The 21,377-nt window shown below is 56.4% G+C and overlaps 8 protein-coding genes across 8 annotated transcripts; 3 read left to right on the top strand and 5 right to left on the bottom strand.

The window, feature by feature from the left end:
* Window positions 1-251: 251 nt before the first annotated feature.
* CORC01_02606 (uncharacterized protein) lies at window positions 252-2,131 on the top strand (the record flags this gene model as incomplete). Its single annotated transcript, XM_022614256.1, has 2 exons — window positions 252-534; window positions 600-2,131. The coding sequence occupies 2 exons, from the start codon at window positions 252-254 to the stop codon at window positions 2,129-2,131; spliced, it is 1,815 nt and encodes a 604-aa protein (XP_022479169.1).
* A 74-nt stretch (window positions 2,132-2,205) lies between these two features.
* Window positions 2,206-4,293, bottom strand: CORC01_02605 (CUE domain-containing protein; the record flags this gene model as incomplete). Its single annotated transcript, XM_022614255.1, has 2 exons — window positions 2,206-3,049; window positions 3,104-4,293. 2 exons carry the CDS (start codon window positions 4,291-4,293, stop codon window positions 2,206-2,208), a joined length of 2,034 nt encoding a protein of 677 aa, XP_022479168.1.
* A 648-nt stretch (window positions 4,294-4,941) lies between these two features.
* CORC01_02604 (40S ribosomal protein S20) lies at window positions 4,942-5,387 on the top strand (the record flags this gene model as incomplete). Its single annotated transcript, XM_022614254.1, has 2 exons — window positions 4,942-5,204; window positions 5,303-5,387. The coding sequence occupies 2 exons, from the start codon at window positions 4,942-4,944 to the stop codon at window positions 5,385-5,387; spliced, it is 348 nt and encodes a 115-aa protein (XP_022479167.1).
* A 579-nt stretch (window positions 5,388-5,966) lies between these two features.
* Window positions 5,967-8,113, bottom strand: CORC01_02603 (uncharacterized protein; the record flags this gene model as incomplete). The annotated part of the gene is made up of 4 exons (XM_022614253.1): window positions 5,967-7,568; window positions 7,620-7,816; window positions 7,880-7,978; window positions 8,068-8,113. The coding sequence occupies 4 exons, from the start codon at window positions 8,111-8,113 to the stop codon at window positions 5,967-5,969; spliced, it is 1,944 nt and encodes a 647-aa protein (XP_022479166.1).
* Window positions 8,114-8,787: 674 nt separating this feature from the next.
* On the bottom strand, window positions 8,788-10,182 carry CORC01_02602 (beta-1,6-galactanase; the record flags this gene model as incomplete). Its single annotated transcript, XM_022614252.1, has 3 exons — window positions 8,788-9,450; window positions 9,515-9,688; window positions 9,748-10,182. The coding sequence occupies 3 exons, from the start codon at window positions 10,180-10,182 to the stop codon at window positions 8,788-8,790; spliced, it is 1,272 nt and encodes a 423-aa protein (XP_022479165.1).
* A 1,358-nt stretch (window positions 10,183-11,540) lies between these two features.
* On the bottom strand, window positions 11,541-13,491 carry CORC01_02601 (cytochrome P450; the record flags this gene model as incomplete). The annotated part of the gene is made up of 5 exons (XM_022614251.1): window positions 11,541-12,222; window positions 12,296-12,528; window positions 12,605-13,053; window positions 13,190-13,340; window positions 13,432-13,491. The coding sequence occupies 5 exons, from the start codon at window positions 13,489-13,491 to the stop codon at window positions 11,541-11,543; spliced, it is 1,575 nt and encodes a 524-aa protein (XP_022479164.1).
* Window positions 13,492-16,003: 2,512 nt separating this feature from the next.
* Window positions 16,004-19,212, bottom strand: CORC01_02600 (Frag1/DRAM/Sfk1 family protein; the record flags this gene model as incomplete). The annotated part of the gene is made up of 5 exons (XM_022614250.1): window positions 16,004-18,131; window positions 18,184-18,225; window positions 18,318-18,444; window positions 18,501-19,001; window positions 19,122-19,212. The coding sequence occupies 5 exons, from the start codon at window positions 19,210-19,212 to the stop codon at window positions 16,004-16,006; spliced, it is 2,889 nt and encodes a 962-aa protein (XP_022479163.1).
* Window positions 19,213-20,020: 808 nt separating this feature from the next.
* CORC01_02599 (U3 small nucleolar RNA-associated protein 6) lies at window positions 20,021-21,275 on the top strand (the record flags this gene model as incomplete). The annotated part of the gene is made up of 2 exons (XM_022614249.1): window positions 20,021-20,107; window positions 20,163-21,275. 2 exons carry the CDS (start codon window positions 20,021-20,023, stop codon window positions 21,273-21,275), a joined length of 1,200 nt encoding a protein of 399 aa, XP_022479162.1.
* Between the last annotated feature and the right edge of the window lie 102 nt (window positions 21,276-21,377).

Here is a 21,377-nt window from a genome sequence, read left to right as displayed (position 1 = left end):
GGCCCATGAACAACTTAGGGTCCCAAGAAAAGGTCTCCCGATTCTACCGGCAGGGCTCAAAGCCACTTTATCTACTCGGTCCACTCGTGCGACGAAACTTGTGAACAAGAAAAGGACTTGGCTTCTCACTTCAAAACGGTCCAGACTTACACCTGCAACTGGGCTGGCTGCGAACAAGCCAACTTTTCTTCAAAGGACGGCCTTACGTGGCACGTCAAGCCAGAATACTTGCTCATCTGCCCGGCCCTTGGATGTACCGAGAGCTCATTCCAGACCAAACATATTCTGGAAGTCATATAAGATGTGCCCATTCGGATTCGGATGGCAACAGCAAGGGCAAATCCAAGGAGCCAATTTCGAGGCCTGAATCTCCCGTCCAGACCATGGCTACGCCGTCCTCATTTCAAGAGCCCAACAATGAGCTACCACCACCCCAGGAAAGCGGCACGGAGGAAGATGCCGTTGCACTATCCAAAAATGAGTGTCGAAAAAAGTTGATTGAGGCTGTCGAAAAGAAGCATTGCGGAGAGAAGGGTAAGTGGAGCGAGGTTCGACTCCTAGGGCCGCTTTTCTGACGTTACTAGGTATCGCCAACGCAGATTTCCCTACTTTGTGGGAGCATGGAGTTATGCCCTTCCTCAAGAAGTTCATCCTAAAGTGGTGCGGCCCTAGTCACCAAATCATTCTCACCCAGGGTACGACACCGGGTACACGACGAATCGGCATCGTGACCAAAGAAGAGCTCCCCAAAGATCGCCATAAAACCATAGTAGAGCACATCATAGATCTGCTGCCCGAAAGCCATCGAGCCGACCTAACGTTTGACGTTTTCATTGGCTCTATTGAACGATCTGTCTCGGCAAGAGGGCTGAGCAGGGGGATGCCTGACGACATGTCCATAGCCAAGAACCCGTCTTACTTCAAAAACCCGCGCATGCGCGACAGTATCGATATCGACGGCGATGCCAACTTCGATGTAACCACATCCACCTTGGGATCCTGCCTGCTTGTTGGTGGCCGCAGTTACTGGCTTGCCACCTTCCATCCCGTTGTGGAAGCATACCAGCACCTCCCATCGATCAGCGTTCAACAACCATCTCCGAGCGACCGGGCACGCTCTTTAGAAAAAGGGCACGAAGAAGGGCATGACACGCTGCCCGAGACAGGACTCCCTCTAGGTAACCTCACTGCGACGTCGGGCATCGACCTGAAAAAGACTTGCATATCCCACCATCCGTACTGGAAGGACTGCGAAAAGGAGCCCCCCCATGTCGTGACCGATTGGGCTCCCATTGACTCCAAGACGGGTCAGGCGAACATACTCCGCCGTGAACCCTCCGATACCCTACTGCCTCTCAAGCAGATTCTACTCAAGACGACAAGTGACGTTGTGCCAAGGGCAACCGTGGTATCGACAGGCCGCATGTCTGACCAGCAGAGGGGCAAGGTCTGCGAAATCCCAGCATACATTAGCGCCGATCAGAACGGCGCGGGAACGGCTACGCGCGAGTGGTTCATTGAGCCTTGCCCTTACGACGACATAGAGGGCTGGATCCCCGGTGGCATTGGTGGGGAGGGCGACAACGGCCCCGCCATTGTCGACGCTAAGACCAACGCCCTGGTAGGCCAGGTTTGGGGCCGGAACAAATACTTTGGCTCCGGTCCTCGTCTCACCTTCTTTACTCCCATTGGCGATCTATTCGACGATATTCAGGAGAGACGTGACCAAGAAGCCTGGCCTCAGCTCCCGCAGGACAGGAATGAATCAGAAGGTTACACCGGGACCAACCTCCATAGCCAATGGAGTACCCGAAAGTCGCTCCGCTCAATGACTGAACGCAACGAGAGCATTCGCGGAGACTTGACCTCGGACGGAGGGACATCAGAGCACGCAACGCCAAAGGACCATGCACTCTGGGTCGTCGGAGAAGCCGGCGCCTCGTTCACCAGTATCACGTCACCGTCCCCCGCCCATCCGTCCTGCTTCACACCACAAACTGGTACCCCGGGCATTGTAGACGTCAAAACCCCGTACGCCTCGACCCTGAGCGCAGAGGATCTCTGCGACGACGCCCCCACGCGAGCAACCGAATGCAGCTCCGGCATGCGAGCGGCTGCAATCTCAATCTAACGGAGTTCAAGTCAGAATGCCAAGAGGTAAAGGTTGCATTAAGCCATGCTATTCCTAGGCTGAGAAGTCCCACATCAGCCAGGGAATCCACCTCTCGCCATCTTCTTTGCTCTCTGATCGCGGCGGTTGTGGTTCGCCCGGGAGCTCTTGCTGGCTTCCTTTCTCCTCCGCGCGGCCTCAGTCTCCTTTTCTCCGGTAGGGCCGGCCACATTACCGCCGCCCCGGCCTCCACCCCCTCTGCCACCACGCCCGCGACCTCCGCGTCCACGACCGCCTCCGCCGCCTCTGAACGAACTACCGCCGCCGGATTCAGGTTCTTCAGCACCCGAGCCAGCCGGGCTGGCTCGCCATGCTGTTGACAGAATCTCGGTCTGGGTCCCGGTGAATGCAGCGTTGCCGCTATACTTGGCCTCAAGCCGTCGATTCTGACCAGGGTTCCTCGCCAGCATCACCGCCCAGCCCTCGATGGCCTCGTCCGTCATGCCCGTCTCTTCTCTCAGTTTGCCTCTCGCTTGCCCTCTCCTCGTCGTGGCCTGCCTGTCAAATACGCTGGGGTCGGCCTGGAACGCCTTGTATAGCGTCTCCTCACCAGCATCCTTTTGGCCGTCCGCCTCCTCGTTGGCATTGTCGACCGTGCCTCCGACATCGTCTGCATCGTAGGTGTCGTCGCGTTCGTCGTCGTCCGAATCGAACGCGGCGAGCGCCGACAAGATCGCCGCCTTGTTTGGTGCGGTTGACCTGTCTTTGAGGACGTCATCGGCCGTCTTTTCGGGGCCTTTCTTTCCGAAATGGAGTTTTGAAACGTCCAGGTCCAGTCTGTCGAGTTCATCATCATCAAAAACGTTGTGGCGCTCTGGTAATTGCGGGGGTGTTGGTCTGGGTTCCAGCTGGCTTTTCCTTCTTTCCAACGTGGGAGATCTGTGATATTGTTAGCTTTTGCAGAGTACATTTTATAGGAAAGAGAACACTTACAACGGAGCAGCGCGGTCCGCCGTCGCGAGGTACGGAGGCAGCGAATCCTCTAGTAAATGAGCCGTGACGATTTCCGTATTGTCGCCGTATTCGTCAAACAGCTTCGAGATGAAACCCGACCCCAGATCCGGAAACAGATCCTGAATAAGTGAAATCTGACTCTGCCGGTGTATGTGCAACTCCGCCTGAACCTGTCCCTCGTCCGCGACATCCTTCCCCTTACCCTTGTCCACCTTTCTCCTGATGAGCCTCTTTGGCCGCATCATCCCGCCCCCGGGCTTCTTGAACCCTTCCAGCGCCGAAATGCGTGACCGTAGGGCAGTCGACGCCGCGCCCTTCTCCTCGGCTCTCTTGGATAGCTGCCTGAGCACCGGCGTGACGGTGACCAGCTCGGCCACGAGCGAATCGTTGACATTCAACGGGCCGGCCCTGTGCGTCTCCGCAGCGGACTTTAGGGAAAACAGCACGTCGGCCAGCATCCCGAAGCGCGGCTGCTCGCCCTCGGTCAGGCCTACGAGGCAGAGGTACATTGTCGCGACGAGGACCTTGCGGAGGGGCGGGTTGGTGATCTTGAAGGCCGTCACGAGGCCGTCGAAAAAGTCTGAGCCCGCGAGGAAGAAGGCTGCCGCGTGGGGGGAGGCGTGGAGGAGGTGGTTGAGGTTTGCGAGGCGGGCCTCGAGGGATTTGAGGTCTGCTTTTAGGCCTGCTTCCATTGATTGCGCCAGGGACTTTTTGAGCCCCGCGAGGGGTTGTTCGAGGTGGCTGGCGTGGAGGTGGAAGGATTTCGAGAGGGTGGGCGGTGCGTTCTTGCGGTAGAGTTTGGTGAAGGCGCAGAGGAAGGGCGGTATTGTTAGCTGGGTTGGCGGTGGTGTTGAGGGGTTTGTGAGGAGGCGGGATGTGAGTGTGAATGCGGTCCTCAGGAGGGCCTTGGAGGTCACCGACGAGGAAGAGGATCCTAAGGTGGGAGAGGGCCCTGCTTCGGCGACTTGAGTTGTAAAGGATGTGAGGAAGACCGGGATGGACGAGTCTTCTTTTGTCGCGGCGCGGGAGAGGTCCTTATCTGAGAGGGCGAGGTAGGCTTGCGTGAGGGTTGTCCAGGCTTCGAGGAGGGCGTCCCATTCTGGTGATGTGAGTTTCGCGCGCCATGATGGCGAGGGAAAGGGGGCCAACGGCGGGAGGGAGGCCGACATGATCGCCGGGTTGAGTGAGAGTGAGTGAGATGCGCTGGAACTGGCGGGGTAGAACGTCGGGTTTCTATCGCGAGATGTCCTAGGACATAGGGAGGGCGCTCTTAGGGAGAGCTCGTCGTGGGGTCTTTGTTGCGCATCCGGAGAAGTTCTGGCAATGCGTTTTGAGGTGTCGATGAGGCGAGGTGAGGTGAGGGCGTGTCCTCATGAGATGTCCTTCTCTCGCCGGATGATTCATTGACGTCGGTACCTCCCAGCCCGGCGCAGGCAGTGAGTGAGTGAGCTTTCGGCGGAGCTCCAATGAGCAAGCGGGTACCTCATGGTGGGGTTCGTCTTTTTCTGTGCCTGTCTGCTGCTGCCGCAAATGGTCAGCACGGCAGGTACGTACCTTTTCCAGACATCCCAGTTCAGCACTAAACCTACCCGGGATTAGTCACAACATTCGGTAAAGCCCTACTTTCCAAACCCCACGAAAAAAAGTTCGCGATCGCAATTTCCTCCGACTGCAAGCTCTCCGATAGCCCAGATCATCAGCCTTCATCACTTTGCCGCAACCAAGCCGTTCGAGTCGTGAAGGAATCCAACCTCTCCCTCCTTACCTTACCAACCCGTACCTTTAACACCGAACCTCTTTCGTTCAACAACTTCAAAATGTCTTACAACAAGGACAAGGATTTTGGCGAGGCGCCCAAGACGCACAAGATCCGCATCACCCTCTCCTCCCGCAAGGTTCAGTCCCTCGAGAAGGTCTCTGCCGAGCTCATTGAGCGCGCCAAGTCAAAGGACCTTCGCGTCTCCGGCCCCGTCCGCCTTCCCACCAAGACCCTCAAGGTCACCACCCGCAAGACCCCTTGCGGTGAGGGTTCCAAGACCTGGGACTGCTTCGAGATGCGCATCCACAAGCGTCTCATTGAGTGAGTTTTCCTCTCCCGTTGGTAGCTGTGCTAGTCTCGCGCAATTGCGCATGGCTACGAGTAAGCGAGATGGAACGAAATGCTGACGTGTATAATAGCCTCAACGCCCCCACCGAGATCGTCAAGCAGATCATCATCAACATCGAGGCCGGTGTCGAGGTCGAGGTCACCATTGCCGCATAAGCGATTGGATCACGTCCGAATGTTGTAAAAAAGTTGTTGTTGCAAGAGGGACGACGGTATGGGCTTCGGCTTGGGAATGCTGCATCGCGCGCGGCGAGGAGGCCGAAAGGTCACCTTGCGGCGGCCATGCGAAGGCGGCGGGACGAGTGAGGCGGTCTAGATACCACCCGAATCAACTGATGACCCCCCCATTTACCCCACTGGCACCTCGTATCACGTGAATGTGCTCCATTTGTGAAGCCCAATTGAGGTTGAGACTCCCGAGTCTTGGTTATACATGAAGTCAGAAAACGCCAATTGCTTGGAGAAGGAAGGGACAATTATGGTGGTGGACAGCGGAAAATGTCTTGGAGAAGTATTCAATATTTTGGCACTCAAACGCATCTTGAGCGCGGTAGCACCGTTACATCACATGCCCAACATGCTACCAGCCAGATACCCAATCTCCCTAGTCACCAACTGACCCCTTTTTTTGAATCAACGCCATGCAATGCCAGTTCCTTTACACCAGTACAGAGAGACAGACCCCCGTTAGCCCTCGCCTCATCTCTGTTTGTCCTCGCCCTCGTATTCCCCCTCTCACAGATCCCAAAGGCAAAACTCTCTCTTGGGCGGCACCTCGGGCATCAGGCCCTCAAACTTGCCCGTCTGCGTAAACGCCTGCCACTGCTGTTTCGACTTGTCGTCATACAACTCGTCGGGTAGCTCCGTATCTTTATAGTAATTTGGTGGGCCGTCGGGGAACCATATCCTCGTCCACGCTCCGTTGAAGGCCCGGATGCCGGGCAAGTTGCCCTGGTAGGTGACGGGCTTGCCCTTCCAGTTGGACAGTCGCCCGTCCATGCCCTTGGAGCTATAGCTCGACACGGGCGGGTGCTGTCTCGAGCTCCCCGGCGGGTACGGTCCGCTCCCAGGCGCCGCCGCTTGTTGCGCGACAGGCGCCGCTGGCGCAGCGGTCTGACTTCCGAATGGGTTTGGTGCTGATCCACCCGCACCAAGGCCGCCAGCCGGCTGACTGAACGGTGACGCGTTGTTTTGTCCAAAAGGATTCGGCTTCTGGCCAAGCTGGGCCGGTTGGCCGAAAGCGCTTGCGGGTTGCGCGGATTGTGTGGGTTGAGCACCCATCGACGGCTGGCCGAACGCGCTTGGCTGTGCATCAGGTTTCGCACCAAAGGGGTTGCTCGCCGCCGGTTGCGCCTGAGAAGGCTGGCCGAAGGGATTCGAGGACGCCGTTTGGGATGCTTGTCCAAATGCGCTTGTTGTCGCAGGCTGTGCTGGCTGACCAAACGGGCTTGCAGTAGGCTGGGCTGGGGCGCCAAAAGGGTTGGCATTCTGCGTCGCATTTTGCGCGGGCTGAGCAAAGGGACTGGAGCTGGCGGTATTCTGCGAAGCTTGGCCAAATGAACTGGTGATATTCCCACTGCCGCCGGCGCTGGCAAAGGGGCTTGCTCCGCTCGCCGCTCCCCCAAAGGGATTGGGCTTCTGTCCTAGAGCACTTGCTTGGCCGAACGCGCTTCCACCTCCGCCAAGCTGTGATGGCTGACCAAATGCACTACCGCCGCCTCCCGTAGCTGGTTGTGCTGGTTGCCCGAATGCAGGCGCGCCGAATGGGTTCGGCTTCTGTCCCAGCGCCGAAGCCTGGCCAAAAGCTGATGTTCCGCCTCCCAGCGCGCTGGCTTGTCCAAACGCAGACGTGGGTTGCGAGGTCTGGCCAAAGGCTGGTGCTGAGCTACTCGGGGCACCAAAAGCTGACGTAGGTTTTGATGGTTGGCCAAACGTTGAACTCGGCTGCGAGGGTTGCGAGGTCTGACCAAACGCTGGCGTGCCAAAGGGATTCGGACGTTGGCCCAGGGCCGCTGGCTGGCCAAAGGCGCTTCCTGAGGAAAGCCCGCCACCACCGAAGGCCGAGGTTTGCTGGTTGTTGGAGGAGAACGGGTTTGAAGTTGCTGCGGGTGTGTTTGACGAAAAGGGATTCTGCTGCCCTAGGGAAGAAGCCGCCCGTTTTCCAACGGCAAACTCTCCTGTGGTCCCGCCTGGCAAGGTACCTTGCTTGCAAAGGTCTATCCTGTTGGGATGCGTCTGTTCGGCTGAAATGATGAATTGTATAGCTCCGTCGAGATTGCCCACCGCCGTCTTCATTTGTTGCTGGGCTTGCTGGTACAGCTCTTGGGCTTGGTTGAGCTTTGGGCTCTGTTAGCCGATTGTCATCAAGAACCTTCAAAGGAGACTCACCGCTTGCTGGGGATTGCCAGAAGCTGCCGCCATCATATGAACGAGCCTCATCTCCTCAAAACTCTGCTCACGCAGGTTACCTCCAAAGAGCTGTTCCGGAGCATCCCTGCCGGGGCCGTAAGCGGACAGGATCCATTGCGGCGCCTCCGTTGTCAGATCCTTCTCAATGGCCTCCTTTGCTAGTGAATATGGGAGAGCTACTTCCGTGTGAGTAAGCCGAGTTGTTCAAATCTCCTTGGAGCCACGATTGCTAGACAAACCATCGTTGCCGCCGCGATTGAAACCTCCCCCCGTGTTTTGACCAAAGGCTGCGAAGCGGTTGTTCGACTGCGACCGGGGGTGCTCGAATCGGCAATTCTCTGTAATAATACCTGTTAGCCTTGCCCATCTGATTTCCCGATCGAAGTCACTCGGGAGAGTAATGATGGGTGCGCAACGCGTGACGTACGTCCATACCTGCAGTTCCCCTGCTCGTAGAACTTGCAGACCACCATTCTGGTTGTTATTCGGGCGATTTCGCGGTGAGAATGGCGCAGAGACAGCGGCTATGTCATTTCGGAAGCGTAGAGAGTTCGAGGTAGACCAGGGATTCGACGGTAAACAAAGGGCCAAGGGGTTGATTGTCAAAAAGGCGCAGAGATCAGGCGTAGAGAAAGAAATCGTTGACAGCCTTTCTCAGCCTTGCCTGCGCGTGGCTCTAGCGCGCCGCGGTGAGCCAATAGGAAATTGACCGTGCGCATACCGTGTGACAAGCGCAAGCACTGTCCATGCGTCTTGTTCTTGGGAAACACCACTAACCTAACCCAACAATATCTTTTTACCTATTCTTCAAGGTAAGGTACCTCGGATACATCAATTCTACCAGACTTGTCGACAAGATTTGCAGCCCTCATTCGAGCCAAATTAGCCCATCAAAAACGATTCGTCGACTTCTCTCATATACCACTGTCTCGCTTCGGTGGATATTAACTAATACCTTACCCAAACCAATAATCGATAATTAGACTTTTACCCTGACTAACACGGGCTTATATTATACTTTCGATCTACTCTGTCGAGTTCACCAGTCTAGTTCTACGTGTCACACGCCTGACGGCGAATTGAGATATTCAGATCATGATTTCATTACTCTTGTTCGTGTACGACTACTCTTTTGAATACGAAACACCTACCCAATGACGCCAGCAACCATGGGCTTCAGCTGCTCCTCGACATAGTTGGGATTTCTCCAGTCAGACCAGTCCGCAGTCAACAAACCCCACGACTCCTCATAGTTCTGCGTTCCCTGGCGGATGTAGTAGCTCCCCACGAGGACCCAGATGAAGAAGCTGGCCTTGGCCTCGGGCAGGTACGACGCCAGGCACGTCGAGTATGTGCTGAGGTACGAGTCGTCATTCATGTTGAAACCATACTCGGTCAGCGCCACGGGGAAGACATTGACCGTCGCCGGGTCCGTCTTGTTCATGGCCTGGAAGCCCTTTGTGTACAGGTTGTAGCTCAGGCTGGAGCAGCTGCCGATGGAATTCTCGTAGTTGTGGATCTCGAGCACGAGCTTGTCTGCGAAGCCCTGGAAATCGGCGAGCTGGAAGGTGCCGTTGCCCGGCGTCAGCGCCGTGCCGCGGAAGGCTGGCGCGACGGTCGTGTCGTAGTTGAGGCCCGAGAGGAGGATGAGGACGGCCGGGTTGGCGCCGTTGATGGCGTGGGTGCCCTCCTGGACGTACTTGTACCAGTCCTGCCAGTTGTATGAGGCGGCAACCAGCTCGGCGTTGTCTGTGGCCTCGCGGGGCTCGTTGCGGAGAGACATGGCGACGAGGGCCGTCCACGATTTGCCCTGGTGAGGGTGGTGGTGGTCAGCAGGAGTTTGATGGCATTGCGCATTCTTTTGGTTCACTTACATGGTTGGCCATGTAGGTCAGGCCGCGCACCCACTTGGTGGGGTCAAACTCGCGGTCTCCCCACCAAGTGTTACCATCGTCTCCAGAGCAGCACCACTTGCCGGTAGACATGTGGTTGTCGAGGAGGATGTAGACCTCCTGCTTGGCGCATTCAGCAGCAATAGCGTCGTAGACCTTTTGTTTCGCAAGTTAGAGGATGTCGAGCAGCAGGTGGGCGGCCCTTGGGCACTTACCTCCAGACGGGTGGTCGTCTCCGTGAAGGAAGGGTTGTTGGCCAGGACCTTGGCGAGGATGGCAGTGCCGTTGGTCTCGCCGAGACCATTGACAAAGGCCGTCTTCAAGTCAATATCCTTGCCGTCGTTGGCGTAGATCTGGTCAACGAGCTCAATGGCGTAGGTGAGGCGGATGGCGTTCATGCCGATGCTCTTGATCTTGGACACAACGCCCTCGACAGAGAGGAACTGCAGACCCTCGGGGACCATGACCTCACCGTGGCCGGGCCAATTGGTGCCGGCAAATTGGACATGGTTGCCGGCAGCATCCTGGGCCCAGCGGCCGTTCGTCACGAGCGGGCCGTTGGGCCAGCTGGCCTCTCTGGCTTGGGGGAGGGCGGCGCAAAGAGGCGCGACGGAGCCGGCGACGGCCAGGAGGGAGGTGAAGAACTTCATTGTATCGGCAAGCTTTGACTGGGAAAACGACGCGTTCGGAGTGGGAGCTGTCACTACAGAGAAGGACGAAATGGCATCATCCCGTGGCAACCCTTCGGCTCTTATACGATCCTGGGAATTCACAGAGTCTGCAGTTCGGAGGCATTCCCGATCCAATCGAGCACTCGCCATTGCCGCTCATCCCACGGACCGAGAGCGGGACCTGCAGCCAGACCAGGAACACGACACTGACATCACGAGCGTTGGCACCGTTAGCGGTGCCTGGGGAAGAATCCAATCTTCCTTGAATCAAAGCTCGCCAATGTCATGACCATTCTAGTTGTCGACCATATCCCTCCACCCGCAGCGGGGCATCTCTCGGACCCCCGCCTCAGGTCATGATTCCAAGCTGCTAGGGCAGAGACGAACCTCGGGGGCGGCTTTCGCCCGAGAAAACGAGCACAGCCGGGACCCGCCATCCCCGCGTCCTCTTGGGGATGGAAGCCAAGGATCCAAGATAAACCACCAAGTGGACACTGGACGGTCAGGCGATGATGGTCGACGGGAATAAAAGGGTTGCGCCGAACGGTGTGAGTGAGAGACCACGCTGAAGTCTGGAGTCTGAACATTTGACGAGGTTCTAGCGTCCCGGCCCCGGATTGCTTGTCGAATCTGCCGATGGAGGAGATGATGGATCCCGGCTCCCTAGCTCCCATGGCTTTATCTTTAGTGTTACCCACATTCTTATCCCCCCCTTGCCCCCTCTCCTCATCGAACCGTCAAACGGCCCAAAGATCCCCAAACCGGGTGGTTCTGCGCGATCACAAGATGCTAGCCTGGGTGGTTGACGTTGCATGAGAGTGGAGACGAGAGCCTTCCCCGACCCGGCTCCGTGATCCCCGCGAGCCGAACGATAGAAAGTCTTGAGAGTTACGAAAGAAGACGGACAACAGTGGGGCCGGCGTGCCTGACAGGGAAATGCCCGCTGCCGATCAAGGGCCGAACCATAGAGACTTAAAACTTGGCATTTGGGGAAATGGACGAGCGGGGAGAAGGTTTGGAACGATCTGAATGGTGCGCAAGTCAAGTTCGGATGGACGAGTCCTCGCGAGGAGCTTACACCAGCTGCATGGCATCACCCGCTGTACCTTGGAAAGAGTTTGCATTCTGTTCCCTCATTGGTTCTCATGACAAACGAATATCAATCAACATGTGCTACCTACAAGTTCCGTCAACGCCCAATGACGAAAACCTCACACACGACTCAGAATCTGTGTCTCCGCTCCGAGGGTTCAGCCGGGGTGATATGTATCTCCCAGCTTCACGCCAATCATACTTGGTAGAGAGACAGCACCACCATCATCCCTCTAGCATCGCCCTCACGCCCTCGCCCTAAACTCCACCACCGGCCCGTCCTTCATGCTCGTAAACGTGTCATACAGCTGCATCTCCGAAACCCGCTTCCGGCCCTCGTCGAAATCAGCCCGCCCCTCCGCCGGATCAACCACGCCCACCGCCTTGCGCACATCATACAAGAACAGCGTCCTCGCCAACGCGGTCGACATCTCGGCATACGCGAGCCCTTTACCGATACACCCCCTAGCCCCAATCGAAAACGGACAAAACGCGCTCAGCGCCCTCGCCGTGTCCGCCTCCGTCGTCACCTTTCCCTCAACCAGCGGGTTCGCCGCGCCCACGATCCATCGCTCGGGGATGTACTCGTACGCCGACGGGAAGTAGTTCTCGTTGTGGTGGATCGTGTAGTGCGGCGTTCCGACGATGGTGCCGGCCGGCACGAAGGTGCCGTCAATGGTCATGCCGCCCGCGAGGACCTCGCGCGGGAGGAGGCCGCCGACCGAGGGGGACAGACGCATCGCCTCGTCGATGCAGGCGCGGAGGTAGGTGCACGTGTTGATCGTCGCGCCCTGCCGGATCTCCTCGACGTCGGAGAACTTGCTGCGGACCTCGGCGGTCACGCGCTCGAGGGCCGCGGGGTTGCGGGTTAGGTAGAAGAAAGTTGCCGCCATGGCTGTGGACGTGGTGTCGGCGCCGGCGATGATGCTGATTCGATTGTTAGTCTGGCAAATGTCTCAAAGCTGGCCTGGCCAAAAAAAAAAAAAAAAAAGGTGCTTACAGTAGATTCGACTCGCCCCAGAGCTCGGGCGTGGAGAAGCCCAGTCCCGTCTCCGGGTCGCGAGCCTTGAGGAGGTAGTAGAAGAAGTCGCGTCGGTCCGTATCCTCGCCCAGCTTCGTCCGCTCCGTCAGCTGCGCCTTGCTGTAGGCCAAGTACCGCGCGCGTCCGGCAGCGATGGTCGGGAAGAGGAACTTGTCGAGCTTGAGCTTGTCGACGATGGGCATGGTGCCGCACTGGTGTCCGTCAGTCACATTTCCCTCCAATCACCTCTCCGTGGCTGCATCCCATGGGTTTCGTTCGTATACTCACAAGAAGATGCCTCTTGGTCGCTGCGGCAATCAGATCCAGCGCAAATCGATTATCCGGCGCCTCAAGCATATGAAACGCCTTGCCAAACGACAAGTCTCCCAAAATGTCCATGGCGAGGTAATTGCACCAATCCGTCATGTTCTTGGGCGTTGACCAGCCCTTCATCTCGGGGGATACCCCACGACCGATCTCAGCGGTGAAGGACCGCACGTTGCCAATGATGTAGCGCTCCATCTCCTTCATGGCCGAGTCGGAGAAGCTGTGGGCGAGGACGCGGCGCTTGCGGGCGTGAACGTCCTTGTCGCGGGTGTTGTGGGTGTTGGGCGCCGGGTGGACGAAGGCGTTGTAGAATTCTGCTTTGGCGACGTTGGAGCGCAAGCCGTAGATTTCTTTGAGGGCTACGGCTGAGTTGAAGGAGATCGAGTCGGGACCGAAGCGGACGACGTTGCCTGGGATGTGTTAGTGGTTCTGTTTAGATTTCTTCCCCCCTCTCTCTCTGTCATGGCACACTCGCCGGCCTCGAAGAGCAGCAGAGACGAACCAGATGAGTTGGCTGGAGCTTCCTGTGACGAGTGATTGACATACCGTATTGGCTGTGAAGCTTGTGAAAGTCGAGGTGCCTATCGCCCTTCCAGGCGTGATAGAGCTGGTAGCCATCCGTGATCTTTGCCAGAAGCGGTCCTGGATACTTGGCCAGAGGATGGAAGAAGATGCGGTACACGAGAATACCGGCAACCTAGTATCGTTGGCGGTCAGTTTGGGCCTTCTTGACTGCCAGACGCGGTCCCAAGTTGCCGGGTTCTCGGTGACACTGGTGAGGAACTTACGTAGAGCACGCCTCCCGCGGCGGCGAGGCCAAGCCAGGCCCAGATATGATTCGTCTCCATTGTCGACGTTCTTTCTTTCCTTTCGCTTCTTGAAGATTTAGAGACGTCAAGATGTACTTTCAATCTTGCTTTTGAGGGTGACTGCCACGCAATAGTGTGTGGCTCGAAACGAAGAAGCCGAGGATGTAATCTCGTTAAAGTAGTAAACCGCACACCGCAGTCAATGATGTCTTGAATGAAGCTTCAGTTTCCCAGCAGTCAGACCAGACCTTTTTAATAACCACCGACTCTCTTCTTTCCCGTACATCCCGGCAAAGAGGGGTGGGTGAGCTCTCTTCTTATTCCTCTTTGCATGTCCCTTTCCCGGAGCCACCGGCTTTCCACGGTCCAAGAGGGGAATGAAGGGCGGTGTTGCTAACCCCACGCCCGCAAGGGAATAAAGGCTAACTGAGCGGGACACATTTGGAGAAGTGAGTGTGCAATGACAAGAGTCAGTTGCGTAGCATGAGTTCAGCTGTAACAAAGGTGACAAAGTCCCCGAGCGAGCGCTGCACGCATTACGTTACTAGGTACGCTGTATAAAAAAAAAAAAGGCGCGGATCCGTCGCTACCTTGCTGTTTCGGGAAGTCCCTTGAAAGGGAACGCCGCGGCGCCGCGGCGGCTACTCGCGGGGGGGGAGAGAGAGAGAGAGAAGAAGGGTTGAGAACGGACGGATTTTGTGCTGGTTTCTTTACACTTGGTGACGCCGCTATGCATGAGTGCTTACCCCAGACTCCCCCTTTCGGATGCTCAAACCATAGTACGTACTGCGTACTACCCCGAGATCTTGCGTATCTTAAACCCCACCCCATCCAAGCTTTCCCCACGCCCCAATCCGCACCGCCAACCGCCGGACGAATGCAAGATGCGAGGATGCGCGTCCTCCTCTTAGTCTCCTTCCCCCTCTCCACCCCATAGCAGCAAGGTTTCGCAAAGTTGTGCATGTGAGCCAACCAGAGACGAGGCAATTACACACGGCATGCGCGAGGTGAGTAGAGGGACCAAAGGATTCAGCCCCCCTTTCAGTCTAATTCCTGTCTCAATCCCGAGGCCGCCAAGTACTCTTTTCCGTCCGTCTCTTTCCCGACTCCTTCTTGCTATTTTCCCGATCTGTCTATCCCGATCTGTCTTTCCCGAGTTTTCTCTTCTTTCCCGAGAACTTTGGAGAAATTGGAGAACCTTGGACGGACTGATGGACGACGACAGCAGAGGACGGGGATCGGGTTTCGGCTACAAAGTGGAGTCCCTCTCCCCGCTTCCCACCGTTTCATCGTTCTGCGGGTCCTGCGGAGAAGACGGGGAACAAGGACCTGGAGAGCGGAGGGAAATTCCGCTCGAGGTCCGCGTTCAGTTGTGTTGGACTGGTTTGGCATTGGCTCGAGGGCTTGATATTGTGTTGAAAGTGGTAGACTCGTATGCGGACAAGGGACGGGGGGGTTGGCTGTCATAGTTTGGAAATGAGGTGTCGTGTACGTACGTACAAGCGTTCCTCTTCTGTATAGAAGAGAAAGGCAAGCGTCCCCTGTCAACGGGTAGAAGGGAATGCCGTATGCCGTCTGCCGCAAGTCGTCTTGACTCGTTATCGCGGAACTCCGTTATAGTGACCCCTCCCCGAAATACACAAGCTTTAGGTGCTCTACTTGACTTTATTGCAAGACGAAAATCAAACCAATGAAGTAGGGGGGTACTATGATGGCGGAATCGAGTCTACCCGACCCCATTTCGACCTCGCATTCGAAAACAATGCCTGCCCCATTAACGATTCATGGGATCATACTCCCAAATCTCTCCTAGCGGAAACATTATTTGTATATATGCGGGGTGAAATCTTAGCTGTACAGCTACCATTAGCTGGAAATCAAGGTGAAAAGGCACTTCCCCAACTGCCGGAACCTTATTGAGTTTACAGCAGAAGTCACAACAAGGTTGAGATAGCCGAGTTTATGAGATGGTAAGGCGGTAACGGTATATTAATACCGAGGGTAAAGACGCATCCTCGTTCCTCGGCATAGAGAGCACAGCGGTATCCTCACATTGAAGCAAAGGAATACTAATATAGGACGGCGGCAATGGTGAGAACCGAACTTAGGAAATGGTAAGATGGAATCGGCATTTTAATGCCGAGGATAAAGACGCATCCTCGTTCCTCGGCATAAAGAGCTAAACAGTATCCTAATATCAAAGTAATAAAAAAATATTGATATCAGAGAGCAGTATTAATGAAAGGCGAATTTATACGATTGTCCGACGGAAATAGTATATCAATACCGAGGGTAAAAACGCATCCTCGTTCCTCGGTGAAAAGGGAGAAAAGCGGTGTACAAACGGCGAAGCAGAGGAATACCAACATAGGACAACGGCAACGGTAACAACTACAACGAAACCTCGTCGACAAGTCTGGAGCGCCAAGATTCTCATTCAACAGGTACAATCATTGTATTCACTCTATACGCCTTCACCTTCCTCTCCGACAAAAGAAAATGACATTACACCCTCATCCCATCCTAACCCCCGTAAGCTCATTTCCATAAATCAATGATTGTAGTATCTTGGCTCGTCAAAGACGTGGTAGCGGTGATCGCGCACGCCCTCGCCCCGGAACATGGCCGGGAACCTCCAGCCCTGCGGCACCTCCTCCTCCGTGACGCGCTTATTGCGCGTCTTGTCGTCCACCGCCTCGATCTGCAGCGCCTCGTCCTTGGACTTGGGGATGACAAACTTGGCCACCTGCAGCTCCGTGTCGGTGATGGTGCTGCGGCTGACGCGGGCGTAGCCCGTGCGCTTGAGGCCCTTGTAGAGGATGTATTCACACCAGCGGTCCCAGTCGCTCGGGTCGACGTCGTGCATGCCAGACGTGCTGCTGACGTAGGTGTTGTAGTTGCCTTCCAGGGGCTTGGTGACGAGGTAGGACAGCAGAACCGAGGGGTTCTTTGATTCGCCCATGAGCTTCGAGAGGTACTCGGTCTGCAGACGACGGTCCTCGGGGTCCTCCTCTTGTCCAGAGTGGAAGACGAAAACATCAACCTCTTGCCCGTAGACGTCGAGGGTGGCGGCGATGGCGGGCGCGAGCTCTCCCACGGGACTGGGTAGCAGGTGGTGTGTCGACTTGAGAATGGGGAACTTGGAGAGCAGCGCAGAGCCCCAGGTGTGCTTGTTGGGGCCTGGGCCGTAGTCGACGTACATACCAAGGTCCTCGGCCAAGAACTGCGTGGTATCACGGTTGCCCATGATGACGCGCTGAAGATCGGACTCGAGGAGACCCACAACATCCAGCTCAAGCTCCTTGATGAGGTCGCGCATGCGGTACTCAGACGACCACATGTCATTGTCGAGCGAAAAGTGGATGGTCCAGATACCCGCTGTCAAGATGCGGTCCTCAGGGTGGTAGGGCTTGTAGTCATTGGTAGGGAAGCGCATGAAGGCTGCGGCAAGGAAAACGACGTTGATAAAGGCGGCTGCAATCGTGTTGTACTTCTTGTGTTGCGAAGGAGATGCACGACGGGTATCGCGGCGGCGGGCTTGCGAGGAGGTGAGGTCAAAGACACCAGCGCCGATCAGAATAAATGTGGTCATCATGACCCAGTCAGTGTGCTCGCGAACAAGGGGGCCACCAGGCACGAATGCGTATGCGACGACCCAGACGTGGAACAGGACCATGATGTTGTAGATGAAAAACCCAAGACCGAACGTCGTACCAGGGCTTCTCTTGGCGGCGGATGAAAGGAACGGCACGGACAGGCCCATGAGGTAGAAGGCCGTGGTGAGAGCACCATAGTAACCGAACCAGTGGTGGTACGATGTCAAGACGGCCGCGCCAACACAGCCAACCCCATAGGTGGTCCACGAGCTCATGACTGAGGGGCGGTAGAGGCCGACCAAGAGACCAGCAGTCATGGCAACAATGGTCATCCAGCCGTACGTGTTTGCGGTAGGTCCCCTGATCGGATAACCGTCCCAGACCCAGAGGATCATGGTACTCGTATCAGAGAGCAGCGAATGAATGCCAAAGAACAGACCACCAACGCCAAAGGCGGCGAGGATCGAGGAACCGCCCTTTTTGGAGTCCTCTGGGATATCTCCACTTGTCAGGGGCGCCCTCCGGGTGAATCGTAGAGCAGCTACAACAGCGATGGCGAAGCCTGTCGCGTTCCAGCCTCCATTGGCGGCGTGCATGACAGGCCACAGCGGGTTGTTGGTCCACCACATGAACTTGGCCGTGGAAGAGGCGACGAGGCCAAGGGTCCAAGCCAGGATCCTGGACTCGAGGCGGGTCTGGTGTGCTCTCTCGGACCAAAACGTCGCGGTCCAGGCAAGGCAAGACGTGGCTACGGCGAAGCCGACTGTGAAGAGACGGTAGGCAGGGTCAAGCACCTGGTAAGCCAGCAGTCCAACAAGCGAGATGAGGTGTATAGCGCGCTGGTTGTTGACGACGAGAGAGCGAACACTGCGAATGCCCAAAGTTGCAGGCAAGATGGTTGACATGACGAAGGCCTCGTAGCCAGAGATGCCCATGTGCCAGAGCGGGAAGTACCACACCAAGACACCCAAGCTGGTCAACATGGACCAAAATACGAAGCCGTGGTACACATCGGCGGCGGTGTCGAGAGCTTCGGTCCACGTGAAACGGCCAGTCAGCAGGTTTGCGCTCGCCTTTTCTTTCCTTGAAGCAAGTCAGCTACTAGGCTTTAGATCACGACGATTTTTAGACTTACTCCTTCTCAAGGACGGCGGACGAAACAGATGACCGTTTTTCACTATAACAAGACTTAGATTGTGCTCTTCAACTGGATCTATTTTGCCTGATGTACAGTATGTACAAGACTACTTTGGGAGCCATTGGACGTACCCCTTGCTTGCTCCCTTGACATCCTTGATCACCACTTCGAATGTGTTGAAGTCGAGGGCCGTCACAGCGTCGAAGGCGACATCGAAGAGGATGAGGGCCCATTCGAAAAAGGCATAGATTGTGTAAGCTGCGTGCGGTTAGCTACTACACTCTTGCGCAAGACTTTGAGACCAAAGGACCTACCTCCCGCAATGCGGTGGACTTTGTGCTGGATGAAGAAGTAGATCAAGGGCACCAGAGTACCAAAGAAGGAGCTGGCAATCAGCTTGCGGTACTTGATGGCCTGAGGGTTCGGCGGGCTGAGCACGACGCATCCGATTGTCCACGGGAGCGATGCGACAATGTAGGAGATCATGAAAATGTCGTGCCAGTCGTGATCGTCCGTCGAAGTGACGTAGGTAAAGCCACCGCACATGCATGTCCGCAAGATGCCCATCGCCAGGGTAAACTTTGGCAGTGCGTGTCCCGGTCTCCTTGTCAAGAGATACCACAGTCCGACGAGAGCGAATCGCGGGCCCGAAGTGATGGCGATGAAGAACATGAAGAAGGACCGCTCGGGGTATCGGTCGCCAATTGTCGCGGAAACGGAGGGGAACCACTCTTCCGGGTATCCGTACCACTCATTCTGAACAATCTTGTGGTAGTGCAATGATACGCCGACAATGAATGCGCTGATGAAGGCACCTATCGTGCAAAAGTCAGTTCTGGGAGTTTTCCGGTAGTCGTACGACCGCAAAGGTGCCCCGCGACAGCATCGCGACAAGCGGCGGCAATAACCCCGGTTTTTGGGCGCAACAAACTTACTGTAAGCTGTGGCAGTATGCAGGTAGCTGACCCATTGGCCATTGAAGACCAGCGCGACGCCGCCATCCTTGTCTTTGTACCTTGACGACATCGTGAACCTCTGCTCTGAACCTCTCGGGATACCTTGGGGGCTCTCAGCTCGAACGACAAAAACAAAGAGAAGAGAAGCTCATCCGCGGGATCCGGGGAGACAATGACACGAGTTGGCGAGGGGGAAGAAGGATGGATGGAGGGGAGGACCGAGAGAGAAGGGCGGATATAAGAAGAATTGTGCTAAGCAATTGCACAACTAATTAACCAGCATGCCTCGGCGGCCCGCGGATGGGGATCGATTGGATCGAAGGGAATCGCGTGGTTGGGTGTCCAGTTCTTTGCAACAGTGCGGCCCCTGACCGTGGAGAAACCGAGAAAGTCGCAAGGTAAAGAAAGTTGTTAAAATGTTTGGCGCCGACAGGGAAGATGACAGAAGCATCACCCGTAGCCTGTAGGGCCGTAGGACACGAGCTTGGAGCCTGCCGCTGACGCCACGCCTGACTGCGATGCACGCAAGGGCAAGCTCTTTGGGGTTAAAGCTGTCGGGGGGGTAGTCCCTATTGGGACAGGGCGCGACCGGGGGAGCTTGGCACAAGGCTGAGTCTCTCGGACACTTATTTTTTTCTTGGGTTTTTTCAGCCACAGCTCCACGGGCCACTCAGAGTCCACTCTCGGTAAGGAAAGCCACACCTTTCTCAATGCCCCGCTTTAGGCGTCCGTCGCCTCTCTCAGCCTTGCCAACTTTTTTTCGGTACCTTTTTTTTTTTCCCCGTCCAGCAGCCTCTGGGAAGAGAAAAGACAGTACGTCTCAGCTAGGCGACTCGATCCGACTCGAATCCCGTGCTCAACCCCACGATTCTGCAACAATGTCGGTCGCCGAAAAGGCCCGCTTCTACTTGGAGCGCTCTGTTCCTCAATTGCGAGAATGGGAGGAGAAGGAGATCTTCACAAAGGTATGCCTAAGTTGAACCACAACCCCACGACGCCGCCATCCTAACCATCTTGCAGGATGAGATCCGTACAATCGTTCAAAAGCGCAGCGACTACGAGCACCGCATCCTCGCCCCTCGCTCCAACCCCGACGACTTCAGCGCCTACGCGAAGTGGGAACAATCTCTCGAGTCCCTCCGCCAGAAACGGTGCAAGAGGATGAAGATTGGGCATGTGACGTCCCAGCACACCAGTCAGTCGCGCGTTCTCGCCATCTACGACCGCGCCGTCAGCAGACACCCTGGAAGGAAGGATTTGTGGCTGGAGTACCTCGCGTACACCGCCGAGGTCAAGGCCACGAAGCGCTGGCGACGCACCATGGCCAGCGCTCTCCGCATGATGCCCACCGATGCCGACCTGTGGATATTCGCCGGCCGACGCTCGGCTTCCAATGGAGACATGGGCGGCGCGAGAGGATACTTTATGCGCGGGTGCCGCTTCTGCACGACCGAGGGCATCCTCTGGATCGAGTACGCGCGGTGCGAGATGGAGTGGTTGGCCAAGATGCAGGCCAAGAAGGGCAGCAGCAAGAAGAAGGCCGAGCAGGAGAACCCCCTGGCAGGCGAGAAGATGGACGACGACGACGAAATCAAGCTCATCGACGAGGACGAGGATGAGGAGGACGACGACGACGTCCTGAGCCTGCCGGTGCCCGGCAAGGAGAAGAAGGCGATCAATGAGGAAGAGAGCAAGGCACTCAAGCACAATCCGGCCCTGGACGGCGCCATACCGATGGCCATTTTCGACATCTCGAGAAAACAGCCCTTCTTCAACCTAGAGGTTGCCGAAAAGTTCTTCGACATGTTTGCCTCCTTTAGCAAGGTTTCATCCACTTCCAAGGTCATCCAGCACATCGTCGACACGATGAGAGAGCAGGATGCCGCCCACCCGGCTACGTGGAACTGCTACATCCGCCTGCCCCTCATCGGCATCAGCCCCGACACGCCCGAGTTCCCTCTCGGCCTTCGCGAGGTTCTGTCCCGTCTGGGCAAGGGCCTGGACGAGACGTCCGACAGGCCCGCCCTGGAGAGAAAGTCTCTGGTGTGGATCGAGCTGGTGCTCCTCTTCAAGGGTCTCGACGAGGGTATCAGAACGGTTTTGGAGCATACGAGGGGCAAGTTGCAGTCATAGCCTGCTATCTGCTGTCGATATGCGGCTGGTGCTGTAGACGGACTTTTGGGTACAGAAAGGGTTGGAGGATACATGGATATTAAAAAAAAGTTTTTTTTCGGC

This window comes from Colletotrichum orchidophilum (assembly GCF_001831195.1).
Source record: "Colletotrichum orchidophilum strain IMI 309357 chromosome Unknown Scaffold_15.1, whole genome shotgun sequence".
NCBI classification, from domain to species: domain Eukaryota; kingdom Fungi; phylum Ascomycota; class Sordariomycetes; order Glomerellales; family Glomerellaceae; genus Colletotrichum; species Colletotrichum orchidophilum.
This window is presented reverse-complemented; position numbering and strand designations above follow the sequence as displayed.